Source organism: Rattus norvegicus, chromosome 4, assembly GCF_021556685.1.
Source record: "Rattus norvegicus strain SHRSP/BbbUtx chromosome 4, alternate assembly SHRSP_T2T, whole genome shotgun sequence".
Classification (NCBI taxonomy): Eukaryota; Metazoa; Chordata; class Mammalia; order Rodentia; family Muridae; genus Rattus; species Rattus norvegicus.
Window position 1 is genome coordinate 41,692,517 of NC_141537.1, and position 18,689 is coordinate 41,711,205.

Sequence of the window (18,689 nt, forward strand, 5' to 3'; positions counted from 1 at the left end):
CCCAGGAGTTCAAAAGGATATTTTACCTCTATGCTTTCCTATCTCATAACTTCTAGAAGAGAAGGAAAAGTAGATATACAACTTTGTTAGAAACTGTTCTACTGCTGTGAAAAGACACCATGACCAAGGCAACTCATAAAAGGAAGCATTTCCCTAGGAGAGTGTGGATTCAAGGATAGTAGAGTCTGTAATCACTATGATAGTATATTGTCATCACAGGGAGTACGTCAGCAAAGCACGGTACTGGAGAAGTACATGAGAGTTTTATATCTTGATTGGTAGGTAGCAGACACACACACACACAAACATACACACACACACACACACACACACACACACGAGAGAGAGAGAAAGAGAGAGAGAGAGAGAGAGAGAGAGAGAGAGAGAGAGAGAGAGTCAAGGAGGGGGAGACTTGGTCTGTTGAAGGCTATTGAAACCTCAAAACTCACTCCCAGACACACCTTCCTCCACAAGTTCACAGCTCCTAATCCTTCCTTGAATTCCTTGAATTGGAGACTAAGCATGCAAATATATGAGCCCATTCTTTTTTCTAACCACCACAACTATATGGCCTTTTAACCAGACCAGAGCCAGTTAGATACAGAGCTGCATAGGGACCTAGAGGTAGAGAAACAACATAATTGAACCATATATGGAGGATAGTTTTATAATTTCTTATAAAAATAATTATATTGATACCTATGACTGAACAACATTCTCCTTAGTAACCAAAGTATGTTGAGACAGAGGCGCACGGGAACATGTTTAGAGTCATAATTAGCAGCACTTGTGAGCAAACACAGAGTCCTCCAGTAGGTAAACTGGTAACATATATAAACAATACTAAAATGAGCTATCAGGCCATGAAAAGACTTGGGGGAATCAGAAATGGATATTAAAAGGGAAAGAAGCCAGTATAAAGGGGCTACACATAGCATGATTTCAGCTATTTAACACTGAAAAACTCCAAGTATGAAAACAGTGATATCAGCGATGCCCAGAGACTCAGGGGCAGCATATGAGGAATATATATACTAAACAGAGAAATTCATGTCAGTGAAATTTTCTTATAAAAGACCTTAGTGGCATATCATAAATCTTTATGCGTATGTCTAAAAACATATAATGTACAACACAAAGAGTGAGTGTTAATCGAAACCATGGACATTAGTTAAGAATAATGCGTCAGTGATATATTGTAACTAATACAGAACACTGAATCAGGGTTTTAATAATAGGGGAACTATGGAGAGATGGTGCGTTAATGGAAATCATAAATTCTACATATTTTTCCTTTTTTCAAAGGAAGGACATGGTACACTGGAAACTGCAGGGGTTTGAAATGTTTATTCAAATGATTGCCTACAAAGTTATGCAAACGAACCCATAAAGCTGGAGCAATACTACACGGAAAGCATTTTAAGAATGTGGGTCTGACACTCCTTGGTGAGGAGCTTGAGGACTGCTGGGAGAGGCAGAATCATTCTTTCAGAGGGCAGCCATTTGGTTGTCCATGCTCCATAGCATGAACTCACAGCCATGCACTTATGGGCAGTACTAGTTGAACTTACTGAATAGCAATGAGAATAAACAAGAATGGGAAGAAGAGAAGGAGGAGAAAAGGTGGAAGGGGAAATAGGCAGACGATGTCTTTGGGAATCAAAAGAGAGTTGAAGAAGGAAAAACACAGGTTAGACAATATCATTTTTGACGTGCAGGAAACTCAGAAAGAAGGCTTTTTTTAAGAACGTAGAATGTCAGTCTCTTGATCAGTTCCTCAGAATCATGATGAAATGAAATGCAAAAGGTTGTATCATATAACTAACTTTGGGCTTGTATTGAGAATATTCATATGATCTCCAATAAGTATCAATTTAATAAACTACTTAGACCTCTATCCAAGTAGCTTCTTTTTCTAGATTTATTTTTATTTTTCCTTTAATATTAGCAGATAAATGGATGAGACCAGTAGAATCCTTGTATATTACATCTGCCATTTTAGGGGAATTAAGGATAAAGAATGAGGAGCACCTTAATTAGTGGACCCAGTTGGACACTTTTGGTTTAGCATCTGTTAAAAGTTCACAGGTACCTTCCCACTTCAGAACATCTGTTATCACTCGAATACAAAAGGTCATAACATTCAAATAACCAAAATAATCAGGTAGAGTCTCCGTTAAAACACTACTATATGACCTCAGTCCAAGTGCATGTCATTCTACAATGATACATTCCTTGTAATTCATGGTATTTTTAATTTCATCAGGATAAGATAAATAGTGTACTTACAGGAAAAATGGGTGATTTAGAGAGAACTCACATACATTGCCAGACTTGAATAGGGTTACAAAATTGTGTTGTTTGTTATGCAGAATAGCAGCAATAAAAACTATCACTACTGAACTTCTGAAAGAAATCAAGTACTTTACTGGTACTTAATAAATGCTACAATACTTAACCTTAGAAAATATATGCTATGAAACCATTGTGGAGATAAAAATTAAAACTTCAGAAACACGAAATAATTTTCATAAGTAGCAGTAATAGAATGTTTTCAACCCATTCTGACCAGGACTGAGTATCACTGGTGTCTCCAGTTTATGAGAAAACTGAATCATGGTCCAAACAAAGGCAACTTTCCAGCATAACTGAAGTTAGACTGATACAAAGAAGAGATAATTTTCTACAGACATTAACAAGAGATTTTATTTTCAATTGTGTAGTGACTATCAGTAAAAGGAAAATAATGATTCTTTTAAAAATTGAGTAAAGGTACAATTTTCATACAATTAATTGGGTAAGGATGCTGTGACTATTAGTAACAGCATAGTTATGTGGCATGAAGCTAATGTGAGAAACAATATTCTTTAGAGGCAATCATACTTGAAAACAACCCAGTTCCAAATAATGGGTAGTATTTTTCATGTTCCTCAGATTCTAAAATGATCCCCTTATAAGAAAAGTATATTTAATGAGTTTATAATGACTTTACTGAGAGTAAACCTCCATGATTAATTTGGGTGATAGCCTGATGATCTTAAGTAGTCAAGCACATGTTGGTCAGTTTGGTAGCTCTTCTATCTTGGAATTGTCAGGTGGTTTTGATTAATCAAAATTATTGTGGGAACAGTTTTACAAGTTAAAAGAGTACAAATAACACACAACCATTGAATAGTTCTTCACCTAGCTTGATATTACCTGTAATAGTTTATCCCCAAATTTTTGAAATGTCTCGTACTTTTTCACTATTATTTAATAATACATATATACCAAATGAGTGCCTGTGGGACCATGAAAGGCAGACTGGTTCCTTGTTTAGCTAAGGCTGGAAACTCTGGTGACACTGACGAGGTGGTAGGTGCCTCACCTGATCCCTGGGCACCAGGCCCTGTCACTAGCTTGCCATATATTCGTGGCCTTCAGTTAGGTAAGGGCAACGCCCCAAGCCCCTCCACAGGTAGAGGATGTGACCTGTGGTCATGTAGGTTCAAAACAGATCTCCATTTTAACGAGGTAGCTAAAGGCATGGAGGACTTAGCCAATAAACTCTCCAGATACACCTCTCTGCAAAAAGTATGGAACCTCAGGCTCACCCTGAGAAGTAGGGTATGGTTTTACTCATCCACTTTCTGCCATGACATTAAATACCTTAAAACCATGGACTGCCTCTTTTCATTGGGATCCGCCGTGGTGAACCATGGAGAAGGCCTTTGCCGACAGAGCTGCTGCCTAATCTTCAATAGATGACCTCTCTGTTCTACATTTAGGATATCCCAGCCACTGCCACCATCAAGCCAAGCTCAAGTCTTTCGGAGTCAAACAAAGAACTCCCCTAGAGGGACCAGCAGAGCTACCGTCCTCTTTTCCCCCTTGCCCTGGGCTAGATCCAGGCCACAGGCCCGACTCCGTTTTCAGCTCTCCCAAGGCTCCCAGTGCCTGAATGCCCAAAAGCCTGGGAGCCAGAAGCCCAGATCTCCTTGCAGGAGCATAACCCCTGAGCCTCCCCTCCCCCAGAGCAGTAGTCCATGGCATTTTTGCCCGACACACCCACTCGTATTTGCCCGGTGACAGCCTGGCCTCCCAGTGGCCCAGCAGATGCCGGACCCATAACCCTACAAGTGCCTATAGATATTTTTCTTATAACTTTTCTGACAATACTTTCTCAACTTTTGTTTTTACTACTTTCTGACATTACCCCTTAAAATGTAACATTCTTTGTGACGCATCTTTTTTTTTACCTATCAACATTTGTCTTCATGATAACCACTTATGAAACAAAAATCGTAATTGAGTCCGAGTTTTGCAATTCACTCTAGCTCGCTCTTCTAATCACCTATTAGGTTTTGTTGTTGTTTTTTTGTTTTGTTTTTTGCATTAGCTCTATTCATTGGATCATTGTACTTCAAGCTCAATGTGTCTGGATTAAACTGATGTTCTTCTCTACACTCAGGAATCTGGTGTTTCTTCCTTGTCTGCTTCTATCTTGGTTCTTGAGTGCTGAAAAGATGGGTACCTAGAAAACTTTACAAATGACATTAAATCTGGGCCAACATGTATGGCTTGCAAAACAAAGCACTTCTCCATGCTTTCCTATAACTTCTATAGTGCTTGCATTGTTTTCCTTTACTTATTGGACCAACACCCTTTAGTTGCGCCTATCTCCTTCCTCAACAAAAAAATACATCATCTTCTTAGAGATTCCAATAACTCCTACCTGCTTGTAGGTTAAGCTCTAAAAGATTTCCCACAGCTCTAGAATTTTCTTAGAATCCCAGTTGACTTGATTGATATTAAATATTTTTCCATTGAGTGTTTGGACTTGAGCTTCACTCTCACTGATACTTTCAAGATTTAGGAATATTGCTGTATGTCTTCATATTTTATATTCTTTCTTTCTTCGGTGCTTCACTATGCTCTTGGCAAAAAGCCAAGATGAAAAGCAAGTAATAACTCTTTGTCGAGCATATCCTCAACTGTTTTATCAGCTATGGAATCTCTGCTATCATTGTATAATATTCATGAGTATGGTATTCCATGAATCTATTATTGTGTACTGTTTAGTTTTGAGTTGGTCAAGCGTGAGTTGGTCAAGCCCAAAGATGGCAACATCGAATTCAGCCTCTACTTAAAGTCAGAGCTGACTGTAAATCTTTAACAGCTCTGTTTTGTGAAGTGACCTAAAATTATAACATCATATATCAATCATATACCATCCATTATGTGTCCTAAATCTGACATAGTTTATATATGAAAATCGCAAGTGTTTGAATTTGTGAATATATTGTATTTATTATGCGTGTGCTTGAATATGTATGTATGTAAATAAAATACTTAGTGGCTGGGTAGATCTTTAGATATTATTTTCTCTAATCAATGAACTAGGCACCTTGTGACTTCCCCAGAGTGGACAGCATGTTACTGACAGTAAAAGCTACTGTCCCATGTCTTTGTCCGGTGAAACTTCCATGTTCATGATGTCATCATTCATGATATTTTTCTGTAAACAGTAGAAGAACAAGAGCCCCTCACTGGAGCAGATGTCCTCAGCTTCTCTATTCTCCTCTTCCCAATCTCTTCCTTCCCCTCGTCTCCCTCTGCCTCTCCCTCTCTCTTTGCTCTTGCTCTTAAGTTAAATTTGCTTCCCGTCAAATGATACACACTTACAATTCTATCACCGTTACATTTTTACAATGTATTCTGTTCCTTTATAAATATCCCAGTTCCTTTGAGAACTGTTCTCAACTCCTTTTATTCATACTGTACTCAACTCATAGTAACATCTCCCTTCCTTTCAGTGGATAAACGCATGAAGAAATTATTATTTTGCTCAGCAGGTTAAATGTTGTACTATTTCCCACCAAACAAGGAATCATTGTAAAATACATAGTACCACCACCCTCACTGCACCAGCTTCTTTGATTTCACCATACCATTTACAGATCATGTCAACAGCAAGTACACTCACACTGTAGGCAGCACAGGATGGAGGGGTCAGAATTCCAGTGAATTATCCTTAGAGCAGGCTAAAGCTGAACCTGGTGCTTTAATCAAGGTCTAATTGGCTTGTGTTCCTGCTATGACATTAATATTGACATGTATTGGCACCTGGGAGGCAGCACAGTGAATGCTCTCTATGTTCTTTTCCTTCGGAATTACAACTTGGCTCATGTTCCTTTGATAGCACAAATTTCCACTAGCCCAGCTCTGTTTTCCGGAGTATTTATCTGAGAAGCTTTCTAAACTCCCAACTATTACCCATTGCTGTACATTTGGGGGGAAAAAATCCGAAACTTTCAATTCTTTGTTTAAAATCAAACAAATTAATTTGATTTTTGTCTGCAGTCACCCAACCAGCTGATCTTCAAAGTCTTACCAAGTTAGCGAAAATGACTTTGCTTTGACTAATCCGTGCCTGTCTTTGTACATGTACGAGCGTGCACGTGCATGTCGTGCGATTTTTCCAAGGTGAAGTGTGTTTTGTCTTTAAGTGATTGTATGTTTAATGCTTCACTACAATGCTGCTTGGACGTATGAATCCTCTTTAAACCTTCAGTCATCAGTGTGATTCTGGTGTAAATGGATCTGTCTCCCCAGTAGGGAGGTGGGAGGACTGAAGCCAGGAGACCTACTCTGCCTGAATTGTGATCTGGACACTTTTCCTTTCTACCTCATTCCTATCTTAATATTTAGGCATCGCCCAGGAACTCTCAAGTCATCCTCTGTTATAAGCAGCGAGAATACCTCCTTCTCTTTTCTCCTGTGAGTGTATGAAGTTTCCGGTTGGCTCTGGAATTCCATCTCCCATAGAGGGCAGAGAGAGCATCCACACAGCCGCTGGGCAGAGAGGGGAGCCTCCAGCCCTAGGGTTTTGTTGTTTTCCTGCCAGTTCTGCCTCTACAGCGCTTTGCACAGAGAGTCTGAGGAGCAGTGAGTTGCTACCTTTCTTGTTTAGTCCGAAAACAACGCAAAAAGACTTCTTTCACGGAAGGAAAAGTTTCTAAACCCACATGTTAATCACTCCACCTAGTAAAAAAAAAATCACTTTGAATCGCTCGTTACAAATTTCACTGCCCAGTTTCCCCTAAGGGTTCCTGAAAGCCCCTTTGCTTTTTACTATTAGATCTGTCCCCATAGGTCTTGTACGCAGTGTCCCACACACCACAAAGCTACACTTAACACACTTAAATATATATATATACTGTTTACCTATTCATTTTTAGAATGTCATTTTAGAAAGTCTAAGGACTGGAAACCCAGATATTAAAAATACTTCACTTTGTAATGAAAGTACAGCGCTGCCCTCATTCACTACCGAGTGTCAAGAGAAACAATCACTCCAGTGACTCACTGTTGCCTCTTAGTTATGTTGTTCTTTCCTAATGGCATAGGACGTGACCTAATTCGCTTGCAGGGATCATACTTTTGACCTGAGGATCCCGGCATAATCAGGATCAGCTGGAAACACAGAGGCTCCTTCAGGAACTCCTAGCTCCCTCTGGATCTTAGCCCCAGATTTAGAGACAGAGAAAAGGACAACTCTGTCCCACTTACCCGTCTTCCACAGATAGAGGGTGGGCACCTCTGTGTCTCCCTGCGCCGCAGCCCCGCGGGCTCCAGAGCTCAGCAGGAGTAGCAGGAGCAGTGGCAGCCGCATCAGCTGCAGGACGCCCCGGCTCAGGGACGCCAGGCGCCCGGCTCGCAGCCCCATGCTGTCCGCAGCCGCTCCAGCCTCCGGAGCCACAGCACTCTCGCGGGGGACGGTCCTTCCTTCTCCAGCAGTAGAGAACGTAAAGCTCTCGCTGCTCCTATTGTTCGCTCCAGATGAAAAGCAGCCAAAGAGCAACTAACACTAGGGAACAATAGCATCAGCCGCGACCGTGGACGCCACCGCCGCCGCCGCTGGCTGGCGGGGATGCTGGCGGGGATGCTGCCGCCGCTGCCATGGCGCGCAGACTGGCAGGTCCTAGCGGCGAGGGACACAGCCGGCCGCAGGGGGCCCCAGCTGACAGAGCCGGCCCAGAGCTCTAAGAGGAGCAGCCCCCGCCGCCAGCTGTAGGGAGGGGAGGGGAGAGAGAGCTGAGAGGAGCCAAAGGGACCCGAGGGGACCACAGGCGGGTGTGGGGGGCACCGAGGGCACAGGGCCAGCACCCAGACCCCACTCGCCCGCCCCGAGAACTCCCCGGCACATGGTGCGCTGAAATATGTTCGCAAGGATACACCAATAAAAGGCATCATCACAGGGCAGGCTTCAGGATGACAAATAACTGACATTGAAATTCATCGTCACCCAAGGAGTCAAATGCTGATCTAGTGGCGTGTTATTCTCCCTGCATATTTACACAAAGCATCAGCGTTGGTCATTTATTCTGAAGCTGTGCCTTCTGAATTACTTTATGAGAGGAGCGGTATTTATGAACCTGTGAGGGAACAGATCAGGGATCACTATCAAAAGGCACTTGAGCACTTTCTTCCGTGTTTTTCTTTTTCTTTTAAACTTCAGCCCAGCCTCAGTAACAATGTGACGGTGGGGTGGTTAATGTGTGTCAAATCAACACATTGTCTTGTTCCTGCCTTTGAAAGAGATTCCGTACTTTAAAAAGTGTCCCGGTTGCTGTCTAATTGCATGAGTAAGAATGTACACACACAGCTAGTAGGATTCAATTTCAATGGTGAAGTACATAAAAGTTCCATTCCTTTCTCTTCCCATCTCTATTGAAAACACACTAAGAAATATCAGAGGTGTGGAGAAAAATTAAAGCACAAATGAGTGAGTAAAAGTAGTTGGCTATCACCCAGTTAATAACTATTTTTACTTAAATTTCATTCCTGAGACTGATAGCTTCTAATTCTTTCTTTAAAAATGCTTTTTAGCACAACCAAAATAAGGAACCACATGGCTTGTTCCTTTTGTTCTCTATTTTATTAGATCAGAACTAACACAAGAATGTGTGCAGTCAGATAAAGCTTTGTCCCTCTCCCCCTGCTCACAATAACAGTCGTTTATTATTAATCCATTTCCTTGTAACGCTTAAATAGTATCAAGGCAGTTAGCCAATTAAAACAAAGTAAAAACAACAACACAAAAATCCCCCCAGCAACCAAAAGCTAAGGATAACTATTGCCATTTGGTTGCCAGTCTTACAGCAAATACAATACAATTTAAAAAGCAGAAAAAAATCTTCTCTTGGTGACTTCACCCCCAAGGACCTAGTAACCCACGAGTCTGAAATGAGAAAGCTACAGTTTCTTAGGGAGGAAACCTTCCATAAGGCTCCCTGGGGATGCTTGTCATTTTGCTGAGCTTTCCAGACACAGTCCTTCTGCATGCATTAGATTAAAAGCAGGTTTGATCAAATAATTCCCAGGTCCTGCCTGTTTAAGTATTCTGACATCAGAGGAAATTAGCTGCATTCATGGTTGCAAATTTGGTCTTTGTTTACTTTTCACTCTGTTAGGCCTCTAAGAGGGAATTAAAGCTCGGAGAGCCCTGGCCCCATGCTTGTGATTAGAGGCGACAAGCCAGTGTGGCTTACTGTTTCTACACTGGCGAAAAATAGGCAATGATCAAAAGATTATAGGTTGATAGTGATACAAAGGAAGGCTGATCCTAACTAATGCATGCCTCCCTGAAGGAGCAAGTCCTTCAGTGTTCTCACTGCCAAAGAAGGAATAGACCTGCCATTGCCTCCTGGGTTCTGTCCTCTCAGAAATGGCTTCTTGCTGCAATGCCACTCTGCATGGAAGCCTTTTCCTTCCCCTTCTGTTTGTATTTCTCAGTTGTTGTTAGTGCCTCAACCCTGAAGTTCTTTAACCTCACATTGTACATCCTGTGTTATTAATGCCCATTCATAGCATTCTTCATAGGCCCCAAGTCAATTCACCAGGTGGAGGCTCATTATATTACAGAATTCAGAGGGTAGAGGGAGGCAAATTGGAATCCTTAATGTGCAAGTTGTCCACCTACCTCCCAAAAGCAATCATATGTCACACTCTATAACTTAATATCAAAAGAAAAATGAGATTTGATTTTCTTATTTATCCAGTATTATATAATAATTACTTATCCATTCCAGAGATTAAACATGACAGCTCTAATATCAAGGCTAACTTCTAAATCTGCATCTGTTGTCATTTTAAAACATACAAGAAGGATAGAACATGTTGTGCAAAAGTGTTGAAATTTGTCCTCAGTTGTCTGTTAATGGCTACTTAAACCAAGCTTAGGAGAGACACACACACACACATACACACACCTTCATATACACATAATCATGTTCCCAAGTAGTAAAGCCATCTCTAAACAGTATTACAGAAACTACGTCATAGTAACATTTGTCTCCACCAGTGCCACATTTCTGTTCATAACAGTATCATTACTGCACTTGAGGACAAAATTGTTTGTGTCTCTGAAAAGTCAAAGTTAAGTGTACATTCAGATACATATCCTGGCAACAAAAAAAGGAGGATAAACTATCAGTAAACCTGACAAATGTCAAGAGATAATAAGAAATACCAACCTTTGTTTTATAGAATGATATAAACAATACACAAATGTTTAATGATATGATGTCAAAATACAATCTAGAGAAGTCTCAAGCATGCAGATTAAATTGACCACCTTGTATAGTTTGCCATGAAGTAAATCATTCATCATTTTTCATGAACTGTTCAAGTATTAATGACCCAGAGCTATAAAAGTCTTTGAAACCAACAGAGGATAAATGTAAGATACTTAGAAATGGCACAATTCTGACCCTGTCACTTTCTATGTAAGGCAAACTTAATTGCCCATTGCTCTGTGCTATCATTTCAAAACTCCACTATATGATGCTATGAACATTCATATATACACACGTTCATAAATATATATATATACATATACATATTTATTGGGAGATAATCATTTAAAATACTTTGATGCAGCAATGAATTTCTGTGATAAGTATCTATATGTAAAAGCAATTATCAAAATTGTTCATTTGATGGAAAAAGATTTCATTTTGACATAATTTTATTAATGTAATTAAGTGATACAGTAAGAAAATTATTTATTGATAAAACACTACATAGAGAAATATATAAAATGCTGATTCTGAAATAAATATCTTAAATATATTTCTCCACATAATCGCAACTTAATTCCAACAACCAAAACTCAAAGGAATTCTATTTATGCATCCTCTAGGTGTCATACTTAACCAAGATTTGTGTTCAACAAAATTTATTTTAGGCTTCTTCCCTTCAATCCTCCTCTGCTATACCCATCAAATTACAATGTACAAAACATTTCACATTTGATCTCTGTGGTAAGTAGCCACATATCTTACCTCTTACATTTCGACTCATATCCAACCTCAATTTTCCTCCTGATTCCTTTATACTTATAAACAATGTACTATATTGGCTTAAAATTGGTTGGTTGATTAACTGATTTTTCTGATTTAGAGTTTAATATTGTGATAACAGTAAAGAATTTAAAAGTTTTACAAAAATACTGTTATATATTCTCCATGTTATTAATAACTGTGATGGTTTGAATATGCTTGGCCTAGGGAGTGGCACTAATTGGAGGTGTGCCTTGTTGGATGAAGTGTGTCACTGTGGGGGGTGGAACCCTCTTCCTAACTATTTAGAAGCCAATCTACTCCTAAAGGCCCTCACATGAAGAAGTAGAACTCTCAGTTCCTCCTGCACCATGCCTGCCTGGACAATGCCATGTTCCCATCTTGATGATAATAGACTGAACCTCTGAACCTGTAAGCCAGTCCCAATTAAATATTGCCCTTAAAAGAGTTGCCTTGGTCATGGTGTCTGTTCACAGCTGTAAGACCCTAACTAAGACAATAACTGAGTCTTTTAGAAACAAAGGAGATCTTATTTTGTGTATCTAGTCAAAGTACCGTGATTTTATTTTGGACCCTTCAAACTTTAGAAATGGATTATTCATAATAGGTCTTAGATCGGGGAGTATTCCTGGTCTGGCAGTACATGAGGCAGATTATAGCAGCCAATACATTTAAGTAATCTACCAATGATGACTAGAGAGAATGTTATTAGAGAGCTGAGCATGCTGGCAAAATGCAATGATTTTGATATTTGAGAAATATAGAACAACCTATAAAGACAACAACATTGACCAGTTACCACTACTGTACTGATGTCATCATAGTATCATACAGAAGGATAATGAAAAAGTCTTTGCCTTTAATGGACATCAAATAGAGAGTGAAGCTTGTAGAACAGAAGCTAAAATATAAGCATTTCTCTTCTTCAGGGATATAATAGAAAAACCCCAAAGACAAAACTGAAAAAATAAAAATTATGGAAAATCAAAAATAATGGAAAGATTTTCTGAGTCAAGTCTGCTAGCAAGGCTAGAGTCCTACTCTGGAAAACCCGTGACCTCTGTTTCTGTTTCTCAGTGGCCAGAGACTGAACACCTTACTCTGACATGCGTTTGCACCATAGAGTATTACTAGCTCATCACAGGCTCAAAAGCAATTTGGGAAATCCCACCAAAACTATGGAGAAAAAAGCCTTTCTCCCTTTCAGTTGGCTACCATAAGTATGTAATAACAGCAATGGCAGGCTAACATACCCAATTCTCTCAAAAAAATTTGCCTATAAGATTATCACTTTTCTCACTATGTTGCCCTGACATCATTGTCAAATACAAGGGGGCCACAAATGGTATGATCGATTTCTATTCTCTGATAAAAATATAAACCTTAGGCTCATACCATATTCTCTGAAACAAATTATACAATACATTAAATTATTTTAGGGGGATTTTTCAACTTCTACAAATTGCTGGCAAGGATGTAAAAAAGGATGGCAGCAAATGTATAGTAAGTAGGAAGAGTAGTAATGAGAATCCTGATTCATAAGCATGGGATGGTGCCCTCACTTAATTAGTCTGCATAAGTTATTTTCATATGTGTTTTGGGCTTTTTAGTACAAGAAGATTGTATATGCTTTGTGAAATTTTTCCCTAAGCATTTATTTATTTTAGATTAAAAAAATAATTTTCTGACTTTGATTTCATTTCATTACTGGAATGTAAGAAGAGATTTAATTTTTACATACTGGTGTTGTGTGCTGCTATTTATTTTTATTTAATAATTTTATTTCTCCTTGGAGAATTTTATACATGTATAAATCACTATCCCTGAACTCAAGAAGTATTACAGAGCAATAGTGATAAAAACTGCACGGTATTGGTACGGAGACAAACAAATAGACCAGTGGAATAGAATTGAAGACCCAGAAATGAACCCACACACCTATGGTCACTGGATTTTTGACAAAGGAGAAGCCAAAACCATCCAAGGGAAAGAAGATAGCATTTTCAGCAAATGGTGCTGGTTCAACTGGAGGGCAACATGTAGAAGAATGCAGATCCATCCATTCTTATCACCCTGTACAAAGCTTAAGTCCAAGTGGATCAAGGACCTCCACATCAAACCAGACACACTCAAACTAATAGAAGAAAAAGTAGGGAAGCATCTCAAACACATGGGCACTGGAGAAAATTTCCAGAACAAAACACCAATGGCTTATGCTCTAAGATCAGGAATCGACAAATGGAATCTCATAAAACTGCAAAGCTTGTATAAGGCAAAGGACACTGTGGTTAGGACAAAGCGAAAACCAACAGATTGGGAAAAGATCTTTACCAATCCTACAACTGATAGAGGGCTTATATCCAAAATATATAAAGAACTCAAGAAGTTAGACTGCAGGGAGACAAATAACCCTACTAAAAAATAATGTTCAGAGCTACACAAAAAATTCACAGCTGAGGAATGCCGAATGGCTGAGAAACACCTAAAGAAATGTTCAACATCTTTAGTCATAAGGGAAATGCAAATCAAAACAACCCTGAGATTTCACCTCACACCAGGGAGAATGGCTAAGATCAAAAACTCAGGTGACAGCAGATGCTGGCGAGGATGTGGAGAAAGAGGAACACTCCTCCGTTGTTGGTGGGATTGCATACTGGTACAACCATTCTGGAAATCATTCTGGAGATCCCTCAGAAAATTGGACATTGAACTACCTGAGGCCCCAGCTATACCTCTCTTGGGCATAAGATGTCCCAACATATAACAAAGACACATGCTCCACTATGTTCATAGCAGCCTTATTTATAATAGCCAGAAGCTAGAAAGAACCCAGATGCCCTTCAACAGAGGAATGGATACAGAAAATGTGGTATATCTACACAATGGAATACTGCTCTGCTATCAAAAACAATGACTTTATGAAATTCATAGGCAAATGGATGGAACTGGAAAATATCATCCTGAGTGAGGTAACCCAATCACAAAAAAACACACATGGTATGTATTCATTGATAAGTGGCTATGCCCAAATGCTTGAATTACCCTAGATGCACAGAACACATGAAACTCAAGAAGGATGACCAAAATGCTAATGCTTCACTCCTTCTTTAAAAGAGGAACAAGAATACCCTTGGCAGGGAATAGCTAGGCATAGTTTAGAACAGAGGCAGAAGGAACACTCATTCAGAGCCTCCCCCACATGTGGCCCATACATATATAGCCACCCAATTAGATACGATGGATGAAGCAAAGAAGTACAGGCTGACAGGATCCAGATGTAGATCTCTCCTGAGAGACACAGCCAGAATCCAGCAAATATATTGGCGAATGCCAGCAGTAAACAACTGAACTGAGAATGGGACCCCCATTGAAGGAATCAGAGAAAGAACTGGAAGAGCTTGAAGGGGGTCGAGACCCCTTATGAACAACAATGCCAAGCAACCAGAGCTTCCAGGGACTAAGCCACTACCTAAAGACTATACATCGACTGACCCTGGACTCTGACCTCATAGGTAGCAATGAATATCCTAGTAAGTTCACCAGTGGAAGGGGAAGCCCTTGTTCCTGCCAAGACTGAACCCCCAGTGAACGTGATTGTTGGTGGGAGGGTGGTAATGGGGGGAGGATGGGGAGGGGAAAACTCATATAGAAGGGGAGGGGGAGAGGTTAGGGCAATGTTGGCCCAGAAACCGGGAAGGGGAATAACAATCGAAATGTAAATAAGAAATACTCAAGTTAATAAAGATGGGAAAAAACAAAACCAAAAAAAAAAAACCTATTTTGATGATTTCCACACCTAACTTCTTCGACTTCCCCTAAAACAGTCTTTCTTCAGGGTCTTCCACCATTGTTTTTACCTGTTTTGGTGTATAAATAGATCAACCTTCAGTTAAATTCATTCCTAAAATTTTATTTCTTTTTATGTTGTAATAAGGTTGTTTTTTTCATTCTTGCCTAACATTGTTGTTTGAAGATGCTGTCCTGATGTTTTTATCCTTCAGTTTCCCTGAATTTACTGGTTTTAATGTTCTTTGATAGAATCCTTATGGTTTTTTATGTATAGAATCCCATTATTTGAATAGATAATTTGACTCTACCTTTCTAGTCTAGGCCTCTTTGTTTTTATTTTGAATGCAATTACTTTAGTTGGAACTTTCACTGAAGTATTTGAGTACGCACCTCAAAGAGTTTTGATGTTTCTATTTCCCCCTTTTTAAACCATCTTTTATACCTTCTTTTATAATTATAGAATGCCACCTTAATTTTTGGGCTTTTTAAGGTAACTTTGGTGTAAGTCTCTTTCTTGGAAGCTGATCTAGGGACCACAGTTTATATCTTACCTTTTCACAATCTATTTTAGAATAATGGTTACAAAACTGGCACAAAACACACTTTTCCCTACAGCTTTTTTCTTCTCTTTTCTGTGTAGTCTACGTTGTTAACCCAGCAAAGTAACAACATAAATAATCTTATCCAAACTCCTATATCTCTTAGAGAAGTTAAAAATGAACATACATAAATTTAGACAGTTGTTTCTATTTTCTCGAAATATTTGTCACTTTCAGCAGCCATCATTTCTTCCTGCTGATTGCAGTTACTGTCTGGTTTCTCTCCAACTTACAGACTTTCTTGATAGTTATGTAGGTAAGATCTGTGAGTCACAGAGCCACTCAGACTTTATCTAGTGAGCTCTTTGTGTCACCTAATCCTCTAAGAATGGACCTCCTTAATAATCATAATAATAATAATAATAATAATAATAACAGTAACAGTAATAATAGTAATAACACTGGGTTAAAGCTTTTCTTTCAAAACTTTTAATATCCCACTGTCTTCTAAGAATCATTTTTCCTAGTTGGAAATTATCTGTTGGCATTAATGTAGTTTCTTCGAAGTTGATGATTTATTTTTCTTGTATTTTTCATGCTCTTCTTTACTTGTCTTTTTATAGTTTTATGACTTATGTATCTGAATATGTGATAGTGTTTATCACATCTGTGGAACTCTGTTCATTTTCTCTATGTCATTTTGATTGCATTACACCTATTAATTTATGTTCAGGTATGATGGTCAACTTTTCTTCACTCAAGGGATTATATCAACTGTTGGGTTGCTATCCCAACTTGTGGTCCCTGTGGCTATTGCTGAAGGGAAGAGGGGGCAAAATAATTTTATTAAATATTTCTACTCTCTTTCTCTGCATACCTTTTGCGAACTTGATATGGTCACCATTTAATCGCATGGCAAACTGAAAAATTTGTCTCTGTGCAGAACCATTTCCAAAATACATTTCAACAATACATAGCATTAATACTGTCCCACATTAAGATAAGTATTGTGTATCTAAAAGGCTTGTATTTTTTGTTTACTTACCCAAAACATCATAACTATCATTTTCTAAGGTCAAATTATTAAGTCTACAGATAATTTGAATTTGTAGAGGAATTATAATTCAGCAATATGGTTGCTCTGACAGAGGATCACATCCAAAAATATAATCAGATGGGAATGCCCTGGATTAAAGGATAATTTGGCTGGAATACTGACATGCCCTTAGTGTATACTTTTAATCCATAACAATAAAAGTAAAATTATTTTGTAGAAGGAAGCAGCTATGTTTGAAAATTACATCTAATTGATAGACAGACAAAATGATGAATCAGAGAAAGATTTGACAGAATGAGTCTGAAATATGATATGCTAAACTCACATGAGAATAGCAAAGAAAGAGAGACTGCTTAGGAGAAGTGAGAGAGAAAAAGGGTTGGGGGTTGCATGGTAGGTGGTATGTGTATATGGAAGTTTTACTGTGACAGTTTTACAGAGACAGGATACAGAGAGAAGAAGCAAGACACAGGCTATGACAGAATTAGCCAAATAATAAGAAGGAGCCAGAAGATTAGAGCACACTGCCAAAGTTATTATGAAGCCAGGCAGAACAATTTAGTCAGAAGCCATGAAAAGTCAGATTGAGTCAGTCAGCTTGAAAGATTAGATTGTATGGAGTCTAGAAGCTTCCAGATCTAAACTTAAGAATAGCTAGAACATAGAAGGTTGCTCTGGGCTCAACCAAATCTGTATGTTCACAAAGCTAGGTTATGGCTATTGTCAAGAAGAAATAAATGAGACATTTACAAGAATTAAAAAATCACTGAAGTAGAAAAGTTAAAAGACAAAGATCAAATTGGCAACTCTGACCAATTAGAAAGCAAATTCACAACTGAAAGTGATCCAAGTAATCACAGTGTAGGACAGGAAAGACTATGTATAGTCAAGGTGCATTGATCCACTTTATGCTACATATCTCTTTTAAAATGCTATTTTCAGAGCCAGGTTTTCATTTTTAAAAAGTCATCAGATATCACATAATAATTTCTCAGAAAGCATTATTATGATAGAGAGTGTGAATTGCTTCCACTGACTATTTGACACAAAAGCACTGTCTTTAGAGTTTAAGATGCCTCTGCTTTCTGACCTTCCTTCATATATATTTTTGCTTTGACTCTGACGTTTGTAAAGTGTCAAGAGTCTCAACACTGTTAAGATATTTAAAACAGATAATCCTGATCGAAATTTGTATTATTTTAATTCCTTTTAACATTATATTTTGTTCTCATTTTCTTTCTTCTTCAAAGAAAAAACTCATAGTGTTTGGAGTTCATTGCTTTCACATAATAATTAATTGTGAGTTGATATTTTATTCCTACTTTAATTTGTCTTCAACTTGTACAATCAACTGCAAGAAGAAGCCATAATAACTGGAGTTCATTGATTCCACATGTGCAGTGACAGCTAAAGCTATCACTATCTGAAGAATTAGGTGATTAAAAACAATACTTTATGAGGACACAAAATATGTGTGACACAGAACTTTAATAATTTTCCAAAATGACCAGTGATCTGGAACATTGAAATAATTCAAACACAGGACTTTTCCATAAAAATAACAAATCTAGCCTTGCACAATTATCTGCCCAAATTAATTAAGAAGTGTCCCTTCCCTTTAAAATAACATTAAAAATCTAGTATATGAAAAATACTGGAAATTTTATAAAATAATTTTGATGTTTTGCTAATATGTACTTCCCTTTACTTCCAACAGAAAGACTGTCCATTGTAGTCTGGCATACTAGGTGTTGAAATGAGCTCATCTGTTTGATACAGCTTGTCATTCATGAGTGTAAGCTACATTTGTTCCCGTAGACAACAACATGCTTACATCTCACAAATGCCACTGTGTATTGTAATTTAATTTTGAAAAACTGTATTTACGCTAAATTCACAATTTGGCAATGAAAACCTAAAGATCTGACATTTTGAGGGGGAAAGAAAACCAGAAATGTC

General features: G+C 38.4%; 1 protein-coding gene across 2 annotated transcripts in view; it reads right to left on the reverse strand.

Annotated features, from left to right (window-relative positions):
- Nucleotides 1-7,955, reverse strand: part of Thsd7a (thrombospondin type 1 domain containing 7A) — a 446,922-nt gene extending 438,967 nt beyond the window's left edge. The window contains exon 1 of one of the 2 annotated variants that reach the window (XR_015685737.1): nucleotides 7,552-7,955. Coding sequence is in view for 1 of the 2 variants with exons in the window: in NM_001191970.2 (NP_001178899.2) it covers nucleotides 7,552-7,708 (157 nt within the window). In the remaining variant the exon portion in view is untranslated. 2 annotated transcript variants of the gene reach the window in all.
- Between the last annotated feature and the right edge of the window lie 10,734 nt (nucleotides 7,956-18,689).